The 12,108-nt window shown below is 38.2% G+C and overlaps 2 protein-coding genes across 2 annotated transcripts in view; both read right to left on the reverse strand.

The window, feature by feature from the left end:
* mid1ip1l (MID1 interacting protein 1, like) overlaps window positions 1–12,108 on the reverse strand; it is a 183,181-nt gene that overhangs the window by 57,665 nt on the left and 113,408 nt on the right. The window lies entirely within an intron of this gene.
* trmt12 (tRNA methyltransferase 12 homolog) lies at window positions 72–11,654 on the reverse strand. The gene is made up of 8 exons (XM_017474000.3): window positions 11,583–11,654; window positions 11,272–11,337; window positions 11,010–11,163; window positions 10,716–10,914; window positions 3,634–3,784; window positions 3,440–3,549; window positions 3,197–3,354; window positions 72–603 (listed from the first exon to the last, which is right to left on the reverse strand). The coding sequence occupies exons 1-8, from the start codon at window positions 11,609–11,611 to the stop codon at window positions 205–207; spliced, it is 1,266 nt and encodes a 421-aa protein (XP_017329489.2). The 5' UTR covers window positions 11,612–11,654; the 3' UTR covers window positions 72–204.

The following is a 12,108-nucleotide window of genomic DNA, read 5'->3' on the forward strand; positions in this document are numbered from 1 at the left end:
CACACACAAACAATAGCTTGTTATTTCACTGCTCAATGGAAAATTCAAATGAATACTACAGGACAGACAGCCACAGTAATGATTTGTTTATTATTATTGGTGACTAACTTTCATTCTGATGTACATGGTCCAAGCAAAGTCTGAACATTTTATTCTGTTTCATTAAAAAAAAAAAAGCCGCATACAAAAAGTCTGTCAGTCAACTTATTTGACTGGTCTACACTCCAGATCCAATACTATATGATTTATGTGCGGTGCATAGGACTTCACATGCTCTATATGCTTAATGCTGGTCCTCCACTCAGCTCTGGTGATGTCTCTCAGAAGTTTGACGATGTGGCCCGCTGTGTTTTTGGCCCAGTTGTGCCACACTTCTCTGTCTCTAGAAATTTTTACAGTTCCATTTACAGATCTCTCTTCCTCATTCAGTGAATTGGAGGATGGCTGAAGACTCTGATGCTGAATTGGTGTGGTGACGTTGCTGTGGATATGCAAGATTCCACCAGTGTCTCTCCGCAGGACATGGCATGCCACAGGCCAGCCCTCTTCAGAGCTTGGTATCAGGCCTAGATTCACTCGGTCGGCTAGGTCATTCAGGGACAGCTAGGGAGAGTGTGCAGAAAGCATTTAATTCAGATCATATGTCGATGTTGAATAATGCATTTATCAGAAATACTGAACATAATGTAATTCTGCACTCTCTGTTGTTGGCCTTATGTGCCTGAGGACATGCTACATTAGCCTCTACAAAATAAATTATCCTAACTTTGTTTAATTTAGCTCAATATGATTTCATGTTTGGCAATTCAGCTAATGGTATGTTATATTTAGAATTATTCAGTACCATTTAATTTAATAACCTGCTATTTAATTCTGCCAAGATGCTGTAAGACAAATGATATCCTGTTTATTAGCTGGTTTGTGTAAATGGAAAATGGAGCAGAACTCTGCATAATGATGATGATAATTTCAGTGACCTCCACTAATATTGGCTAATATACCCTTAATAAATATATGATCAAAGAAGGCTGTGAAAAAATATCATTATTGTTTAACCTTTTGTTAAACAAATTCACAAAAATACTCTGCCCTCATGGATATCAAATAATTACAAACAAAACAGATTTATAAAAATAAAAAAAAACCTTTGCTAAAAATAGGTGTGCAACAATTATTGGTACCCTTTTAGCCAATACCTTGTGTTACCTCCCTTTGCCAAGTTAACAGCTTTGAGTCCTCTCTTGTAGTGCCTGATGAGGTTGCCACCACAATATTTATATCGTGTGCATGAGGTACTTTTCCATATGGTTACCACTTTGTGTGTGCCAAAACCACCTCTGGTGTTCATTGCCAAAAAAGCTCTATTTTGGTTTCATCCAACCATAGATCCCATTTGAAGTTCCAGTAGTGTCTGGCAAATTTAAGACATTTTTGGATGAGAGTAGAGGCTTTTTTCTTGAAACCCTTACAAAAAACTTGTGGAGACATAGGTGACTTCGGATTGTAGTTTTGGAGACTTTCTGACCCCAAGATGCAACTAACTTCTGCAATTCTCCAGCTGAGATCCTTGGAGATTTTTTGACCATCCTCTTCACAGTACATTGAGACAATATAGACACACGTCCAATTCCAGGTTCTATAATTCTGCAAATTAATCTGCAGGTATAGTTAGAGAAATAAAAAGGCTTGTGCATTTTAGCGAACTGTGCTGACACAGTCTGCTGCCACTGTCCAGTGAAAGAATACATTATATCATACCGTCTAATAGAGAAGCCATGGGCCGCATATTGCCCTGGTACCAGACTTTGGTTGTCCCTGCTTTAATCCATCATGTCATCATCTTTGCCAGTAAAAATATTTTGTTATCACTTTAAGATTAAAACTGACCAACAGATCTGGCCAAGCAATAGTAGTTAAAAAAAAAAAGGTTGAGGACCCCTTATTATTAGACATAAATTAATCATTTACTGGGAGGCTTGGTGGGGTAGCAGGTAGCATAGCCACCTTTTCAACCCCAAACTCAGGTTACTGTTTGTGTATCTGCTGGGTTTTCTCAAGGTTCTCTGTTCTCCTCCCACACTTTGTTGGTAGATGGTGTGGATATACTCAATTTCCTGTATGTTTGAATGTGTGTGTACATGGCACCCTGTGATTGACTGATGTCCAATCTATGGTGTATCTCTGCCTCTTGCTTATGGTTCCCAGGATAGGCTCATGACCTACAATGATCCTGACTGGGGACTGGGATAAAGCACTTACTGAAGATACTGAAGCATGCTGTTCCCATTTTAGTCAGTGAGAAATAAAATATTCTTATAGGAAAGTGGAGAAAAGTGTTTTACTTCTCTTATACCACAGTATAAGAGCCAAAGACAAAAATGGTATTTATTAAATAAACGACACACATTTATCAGTTTGGGGTGCACGGTGACTGTGGTTAGCACGTTTGCCTCACACCTTCAGGTTTGTAGGTTCGATTCCTGCCTCCATCCTGTGTGTGTGTGTGTGTGTGAAGTTTGCATGTTCTCCCCGTGCTACAGCGGTTTTCTCTGGGTATTCCGGTTTCCTCTCCCAGTCCAAAGACATGCACTGTAGGCTTTTTGACATGTTTAAATTGTCCATAGGGTGTGAATGGGCACATGCGGTTGTGCCATGTGATGCATTGGCACCCTGTCCAGGGTCTCCCCTGACTTGTACCCCGTGTACCCACATGCCAGAGCCATATCTTCCTGCACTTCACACCTGGTTTCCCACTGAAGTGAAGCAGGGTTGAGCCTAGACAGCACCTGGATGGGAGACCTCCTGGGGTCCACCATCTTTCGGATGAGATGTTAAACCGAGGTCCTGGCTCTCTGTGGTCATTAAAAATCCCAGGAGACTTCTCGTAAAGAGTAGGGGTATAACCCCGATGGTAATTTTTTTTCCGTAATTTAATTCAAAAAGTGGAACTTGAATATATTCTAGACTCATTACACATAAAGTGAAATATTGAAAGCCTTTTTTGTTTTAATCAAAAATCCAGTATCTCAGAATATTAGAAATGCATCTTTTCTTTCATCTTCTGATATTATAAAATAACAACAACTAGCTGAAAGAATATTTTCTCTAAAGATTCTGTCCATGAAAGTAACCACATAATGCACTTGCCAGATATAAAAGTACATTTGGAAGCAAATGTGGAAAGATTCATTCTCACTTGTTTGTTGTCTCCTTGATGCACAGTGCAGCGATGGGCTACTTTATTAATATGCAAGTTCCTTTGCAGTGCTGAAACTGCATCTGGGTTCCATTCACATGCATGCACATGGGCAGCACCAGCATGGACCAGATACGGCAGGGTGAAGTAGCCAATTCCTGACAGTGAAGTAAAATCTGCAGTTAAACTCACAATGAAAGTGTTGCTTTGATTGACAGGGCCAAACAAGTGTGTAGCACATACCTGCATACAGGTCAACCACTGTCTCACCAGTGCAGTCAAAGGAGGATATTCGCAGTTTCTCTGTGATGTTTCCGAAGGAGAACATGCACTTGGTGACATCAAATTCATACCTGGAAGTTCAAAAGGCTGAAGATACACCTTACTCTACTTTATTTTATATTACACATTATTCACACTTTTCTGTAAGTTTTTACCTGATGTGGTTATCAACGTGAGTTACGTAGCTGTTGTCTCCTAATAGCATTGTTACCACTGGTGTTCGCCACCCATCCTGGGAAATCTGTTTTATTTGTGCTAGACGCTTCACTCCCAGAACTTGGGCAACAGCCAACCACAACTCAGAGCCTGGAGGAATTAACAAACAAATTCAGATTATAAAATTTTCTTTAAAAATATTAAGGAAGCGTGTGTTACACTTCAGTCAAAGGTACTGACTTAATGGCTCCTATCAGCCCAATGCTGCTGCGCATTTACCCATAATAAAGATTTTCTGACCAGAATACTGTACATCACTACACATATGGATATCAACATATCCAAGATAGCGGAACTGACAAGTAAGAACACTAACAATATGGTTATTAGTTCAACTGTTTGAATATAAAACCAGCCCATACTGTGTGGGGACAGTTTTTCTTTTTAGCAAGAACACTTACATGAAGTGATCAAGCCTGGGGCGTATAACTTAGATAAGAGACATACAATCGAATTGCCAGGAATAAAAGTGCAGAGAGAAAAAAAGCAGAAAGGAAAGTACTGCCATGTGTGAACTTGTGATGAATACTGTATCTTCTAAACGTCCAAATACTTTTCTACCAGCTAGCAGGTGTAAATTGCCTATTTTTTACTAGAGTACCATGGTAGGCATGGTACTCCAGCAGTCATGGTTAGCTATGCTTACATGACAAGATTCAGTAATTACTTCACTCGTAAACCCAGTAATCATGGAAAGCAGAAATTACAAAATTGTAGCCTAACCAAGATACATTGTCAGAATTGTGAGAGACAAGCTGAAGAGAGAAGTTAATGGGTATGCAGTTGTGACATAGGTGATAAACTGAGTAAACTGAACAGTAACTGTAGAAATCTTTACTTTTCTGTGGAGTCACTACATCCATAACATCCAAAAATCCATTGTGGGATGCTACAAAACCAGGAGCTTGATGCTCATATATGTTACTGCCAAACTCCATAAGCAGCTGGATTCAGGATTTTCTGACATTTTAAATGTTACATTCCTGAGTCTACAGATCCCTAATAATCTGAGATGGACAACAAACACCAGTGAAATTGTGAAGAAAGCACAGCAGCGTTTCTATTTTCTTTAAGTGCCTTAAATGCTACCTACAGAAGAGTACTCACTAACTTCTACTGGGTGACCACTGAGCACAAACTGTCCCTTCACAGAATAGTCAAACTAACCCAAAGCATCACTACAGTAGAGATTTTGACAGCTAAGTAACTGGACACAGGGTACTATAGAAGACCCAAGAGCATCACAACCTGAATGAACAGCCCCACAGACATTCCAAATAGGCAATAACATGCATTCTCTCTTTCATATACCGTGCTTTCCACTAATATTGGCACCCTTGATATATTTACCTGTTTGAGCAAAGAAAAATTGAAAATTGTCTTATTGTTTAATCTTTTGTTCAAAATATTCACAAAAATACTCTGCTCTCATGGATAAACAATTGTAAACACAAGACAGGTTTATCCAAAAATATCTTTGTTAAATATAGGTGTGCAACAATTATTGGCACCACTATAAATTCATATGAGAAAAATATATTTGAAGTATATTCCCACTGATATTACATTTTTTCGTACACCTGGTGACTAAGAACAGGAAATTGTTCAACCATGACTCCCTGTTTCACAGGGGTATAAATATGAGGTAACACATAGGCCAAATTCCCTTAGTCATTCATAACAATGGGTAAGACCAAGGAATATAGCTGTGATGTGTAGCAATGTCTATAAAAAAAATAGCACAAGCATTGAAAATGCCCATTTCTACCATCAGAGCAATAATTAAGAAGTTCCAGTCAACTGGAAATGTTATGAATCAACCTGGAATTGCACGTGTGTCTATATTGTCTCAACACACTGTGAAGAGGACGGTTCGAGTGGCCAAAAAATCTCCAAGGATCACAGCTGGTGGTGGCTCTTTAATGTTTTGGGGTTGTTTTTCTGCCAGAGGACCTGGACATTTTGTTAGGATACATGGCATCATGGACTCTAACAACCATAAACAGATATTAAATGAAAACCTGACCGTTTCTTTGAAGAAAGCTTCAAATCGGCTGTGGTTGGATCTTCCAGCAGGACAATGATCCAAAACATACATCAATATCAACACAATAATGGTTTACTGACCACAAAGTCAAAGTTGAACCCCATAGAAAACCTGTGGGGTGAACTGAAGAGGAGAGTCCACCAGCATGGCCCTTGAAATTTGAAGGATCTGGAGAGATTCTGTATGGAGGAATGGTCTCAGATCCCTTACCATGTATTCTCCAACTTATCAGGAATTATAGGAGAAGACTCAGTGCTTTTAAACAAAAGATCAAAATGTTAAACAATAAAGACAATTTTTCACAGCCTTCTTTGCTCATATTTACCAAGGGTGCCAATATTAGTGAAGGGCACTGTATTGACATCTCTTAAAATGTTTACATATAGTAAAATATTTAATTAATTTGATAGCTGGGGGCTATGTGCAATGTTAACACCATCCATTTGCAACATTTGTTCTGTTTGACAATGTAATACCTTCTCTTTATTTGTGTAGATATTTTATGAGTATCAGACTCAAAAGATTGCATTTTGATTTTGATAAACTATTCCATTTTATTGCACTCTTTGCAGCACTGTTTACATCCATGAGCAATTCACCTATGATGGAAATGACAATAAACACATCTTGAAAATCCCCAAAATTCCACTGGGAATTGAGGACTATAGTAGAAGAATGACAAATAAAAACTACTTATAAAAGGAATTACAGGGTTTTAGCATTAGATGCTGCATTTGTGTAAAGATATACTAATAGTACTATGTTTTCCAGGACTGACAGAGGGATTAAGTTAAAAACTGTAGCAAACAGTACACTGAAACACTAGCAAGACAAAAGCTAAACCATATTATCCTAATATGGCAGCACAAATATTATGTACAGTAAAAATATCTGATATCTAAAGGCAACCTATTTAATAGACTGGAAGTTTTTATATAAAACAATACTCATCAAGCTCAGGACGCATCTTAATGACTTATTGTCTTTAATCACAGGATGTCTGCTGAGGGTAGTGATTTTATGGCAATGAAATACAGCAAAAGAAGGACAGCGAGCAAGGTTGTGTTTAAGATGGGTGGAGCTGGACACTGTTGAGCACAAGAATTAGAAGAACTGAAGAAATGTCTGTATGTTGCATATATAAGCTGTGGTATGATAATGTACAAACATGAGTGCATGCTAATTGGAATTTTACTACACACTTAATGATGTGACTTGTGCACACATTATACTTAACTCTGGATGTTCAGGATAGTTCATGCCAAATCAGAATTAATACATTGGATATAAAAAGTCTACACACCCCTGTTAACATTGGGGGTTTTCAAAATCACGTACAAAAGTAATTATCAGATCATCAATGAAGTGATTCTGACTAATCCCAAATAATGATCAGCTGTTCCTGTAGGATTTTCTTGGCATCTTATTGGTTTCATCTGACTGTTGAAGCCATGGTCAACAAAGAGCTCACAAAGCATGTACAGGATCTCACTGTTGAAATATATTGATCAGAAGAGGGGTACAAAAGACTTTCCAAAATATTAGACGCATCATGGAACCATTGTGAAGGCTATCATCAACAAGTGGATGAAAATGAGGGACCATAATGATATTACCAAGAACAGGACGTCCTCCAAAATTGACAAAAGGACAAGAAGAAAACTTATCAGAGACCTACACATTAAACATTAAAGCAGATGCAGAAATATCTGGCAAGTACTGGTCACTCCCTGCATGTGACAATCTCTTGCATTCTTCACATGGCTATGGGGTAGGCGTGGCAAAATGGAAGCCCTTTCTCACGAGGAAAATAAATTACCTACGCACATTCACCCGAAACTTTGTGGCAAAATATGTGATGGACTGATGAGATATAAAAAATAAATAAAGACAGCTCATCACCCAAAGAACACCATAACCATGGTGGTGGTTCTCTTCAGTTGGGAGTGGGGCTCTAATCAAGATAGAGGGAATCAAGGATAGCCTTCCAGCACAATAACAATCCAAAGCACAAATCCAAGTCAACAAAGAATGGCTTTGGAAGAAGATGATCAACATTTTGTAATGGCCCGGTCACAGCTGAGATGTAAATCCTACTGAAAACCTGCGGAATGACTTGAAGATGGCTGTGCACAGTAGATTCCTTCACAAGTACAGTAAGTGGTTGTATTGAGTGCTGTATTACAAGCAAAAGGTACTTTAACAAAGTATTACATAAAGTGTGGGCACACTTATGCAACCAGGTTCTGAACATTTATTCTTTTTCTTTTTGTTGACTACTACATTTTTTTAATAAAAACCTGCAATTGCAAAAGCAGTGTGTTGATTCTTCAAAGATAAACAGAATAATAAACCTAGTTATGAAAAGACTTTTCATGAATTGGTTGTGCCTTGGATGTCTCAGTGGATGTTCGTGGACATTTTACATTTGTTAATAAGTTTGGTAACAGTGTGTGTGTGTGTGTGTGTGTGGTGTGCTTGCCATATTTCCTGTTAAAATCCATCGCAACCTTGCGACAGCTTCCCGATCCAGCCATGAGAATGATTTCAATACAGTCTTCTTTTGTCAAAAACATTCTTAAATGCTATTTGAAAATTATATATATATATATATATATATATATATATATATATATATATATATATATATATATATATATATAAACAAACACACTACCAGTCAAACGTTTGGAGACACTTGACAAATGTCTCTCATGATCATAAAAACCTTTTGATCTGAAGGTGTATGATTAAATGTTTGAAATCGGTGTTGTAAACAAAAATATAATTGTGCCAACATATTCATTTCTTTCATTATAAAGCTAACATTTTATTTACAAAAAATATATATTTTTTAAATGGATGATAAGTGTCCAGCATAGGTGGGAAGAAATTTAATACTGTTTAAAAAGCATCTCAGGGGGATTCCTCAAGAAATCGGTTGAGAAAATGGCAAGAATATATTTCTGGAAATTCTAGGCAAAATGGTGTCTATGTTGGAGATGCTAAAATACTAAAATATTTTGATTTGTTTTGAATTTTTTTTTATCACAACATAATTCCCATAGTTCCATTTGTGTTATTCCAGAGTTTTGATGACTTTATTATTGTTCTAAAATGTGGGGAAAAAAATAAATAAAGTATGAGTGTGTCTAATCCTTTGACCAGTAGTGAGAGAGTGAGCGAGTGAGTGTAATATATTATATAAATAAATAAATAAATATATATATATATATATATATATATATATATATATTATATAAATAAATAAATAAATAAATAAATATATATATATATATATATATATATATATATATATATATATATACACACACACATACATACACACATATACACACACAGTATCTCACAAAAGTAAGTACACCCCTCACATTTTTGTAAATATTTGATTATATCTTTTCATGTGACAACACTGAAGAAATGACACTTTGCTACAATGTAAAATAGTGAGTGTACAGCTTGTGTAACTGCGTAAATTTGCTGTCCCCTCAAAATAACTCAACACACAGCCATTAATGTCTAAACCGATGGCAACAAAAGTGAGTACACCCCTAAGTGAAAATGTAAAAACTGGGCCCAATTAGCCATTTTCCCTCCCCGGTGTCATGTGACTTGTTAGTGTTACAAGGTCTCAGGTGTGAATGGGGAGCAGGTGTGTTAAATTTGGTGTCATCGCTCTCGCATTCCCGCATACTGGTCACTGGAAGTTCAACATGGCACCTCATGGCAAAGAACTCTCTGAGGATGTGAAAAAGTCTTGTTGCTCTACATAAAGATGGCCTAGGCTATAAGAAGATTGCCAAGACGCTGACACTGAGCTGCAGCATGGTGGCCAGGACCATACAGTGGTTTAACAGGACAGGTTCCACTCAGAACAGGCCTCGCCATGGTCGACCAAAGAAGTTGAGTGCACATGCTCAGCGTCATATCCAGAGGTTGTCTTTGGGAAATAGACGTATGAGTGCTGCCAGCATTGCTGCAGAGGTTGAAGGGGTGGGGGGTCAGCCTGTCAGTGCTCAGACCATACGCCGCACACTGCATCAAATTGGTCTGCATGGCTGTCGTCCCAGAAGGAAGCCTCATAAACATGATGCACAAGAAAGCCCGCAAACAGTTTGCTGGAGACAAGCAGACTAAGGACATGGATTACTGGAACCATGTCCTGTCGTCTGATGAGACAAAGATAAATTTATTTGGTTCAGATGGTGTCAAGCATGTGTGGCGGCAACCAGGTGAGGAGTACAAAGACAAGTGTGTCTTGCCTACAGTCAAGCATGGTAGTGGGAGTGCCATGGTCTGGGGCTGCATGAGTGCTGCCGGCACTGGGGAGCTACAGTTCATTGAGGGAACCATGAATGACAACATGTACTGTGACATACTGAAGCAGAGTATGATCCCCTCCCTTCAGCGACTGGGCCGCAGGGCAGTATTCCAGCATGATAACGGCCCCAAACACACCTCCAAGACGACCACTGCCTTGCTAAAGTAGCTGACGGTGAAGGTGATGGACTAAACCCTATTGAGCATCTGTGGGGCATCCTCAAACGGAAGGTGGAGGAGCACAAGGTCTCTAACATCCATCAGCTCTGTGATGTCGTCATGGAGGAGTGGAAAAGAACTCCAGTGGCAACCTGTGAAGCTCTGGTGAACTCCATGCCCAAGAGGGTTAAGGCAGTGCTGGAAAATAATGGTGGCCACAAAAAATATTGACACTTTGAGCCCAATTTGGACATTTTCACTAAGGGGTGCACTCACTTTTGTTGCCAGCAGTACATTAATGGCTGTGTGTTGAGTTATTTTGAGGGGACAGCAAATTTACACTGTTACACAAGCTGCACACTCACTGTACACTCACATTGTAGCAAAGTGTCATTTCTTCAGTGTTGTCACATGAAAAGATATACAAGAATAATAAAGTTAAGAGAAACTGTCGCGAAGTAGAAGCTGTCTTACCAAATTTTTTCCAGATTTCTTGTGAAAAGCATCCATCACCAAACAGAAGCAGATCTCCATGCCGTTGCCATCCACTGGGAAGGTCATCTTCAAGTTCCTTACTCCATTTCACTGCTTTATTAGCCACCAGTTCCTGCACGACCTCAATCATTCTCTCTCGATGAGGCTTCGCTTTGCTTTTTCTTGACAGCGGAGGAGCCTAACCATAAAAAAATGAACTCAAATAGGATTCTCAGCCTACAAGAAGAGACACTGACCAACTTAATCTTTTACGTGACTATGCGATATGGCAACCTGTATTTGAACTATTTCACAGGAGCTGTCCTGCAGTGTGAGAGGATCCAGGTGACACAGAGCAGATGGGAAGACTGGGAGAGTCACTGTTCCATCTGAGTGTTTTTCTACACTGTACTGCTGGTCTAAAGCACCCTTCTCTAACAGATGTTTTCTATAAAAAGGAATGAGAAGGTGTATACATACATACATACATACATACATACATACATACAACATTAATGATCACTATGTTAAACTAGTAGTATATGACGTCACTTACCTGTAAAGCTGTGCATAACGCTGTGGGACCTTCAGAGCGGCGATGTAATCCATATGTGAGCGGTTACTAAGGAAACGACCCAAGGCCAGAAGTGAATGTGATACACACGCGAACAAAGTGCGGATCCGTTTCTTTTGCACTAACCTGCCCTATCATGCACCTCCAACACTACTTGTATCAGATGACGGACAGAACAACGTCCGCTGTAAGCGTTAATGAACTTTATATTAAACCTAAAAGAATCACATATATACTACAGCACTTACTGCTTAAATGATCCAACTAATGTCAGGTAGCAGCATTTAACTCACCCCGGCGCTTTTGTATACATCATGTGCATATCAACGACATAGTTAGCATTTGAATTAAACGAATCTCTAATGTACAAACTCGCATAAAGCATGTTTAAATATATATATATATATATATATATATATATATATATATATATATATATATATATATATATATATATATATATATATAGGTACTTTATAAGAATTAACTCATAGTATGTTATTTGAGACACAACTCATGTTTTGGCTCAAGTTCCCAGTCGGAATATTTATGTGTTACACGTTACTCGCATCACTTCCGGGTTTAGATAAAAAATAAATAAATAAAAAAAAGCAACAACAACAACTTTCCTATATAATTCCTATATAATACTTTATATTTATACACTTTATATGTCTTTTATACTTTTCCATTACTTTTGCTAACAGTAGGCATATTCATACGAGAATTCTGGTGATATTTACACGTCAATAACAACAAAGGTCAATCCCAATGCAGCCATTTAAACCCACACCGCTAGATGGCAGTATTTGTTGTAAA

Source organism: Ictalurus punctatus, chromosome 8 (assembly GCF_001660625.3).
Source record: "Ictalurus punctatus breed USDA103 chromosome 8, Coco_2.0, whole genome shotgun sequence".
Taxonomy (NCBI): Eukaryota; Metazoa; Chordata; class Actinopteri; order Siluriformes; family Ictaluridae; genus Ictalurus; species Ictalurus punctatus.

Coding starts and splice junctions, on each gene's coding strand:
- trmt12 (XM_017474000.3), bottom strand. CDS start 11,611: ATGCACATGATGTATACAAAAGCGCCGGG. Junction 11,164..11,271: donor CGTTATGCACAGCTTTACAG/GTAAGTGACGTC, acceptor TCCTTTTTATAG/AAAACATCTGTTAGAGAAGG. Junction 3,785..10,715: donor AGAAATCTGGAAAAAATTTG/GTAAGACAGCTT, acceptor TAATTCCTCCAG/GCTCTGAGTTGTGGTTGGCT.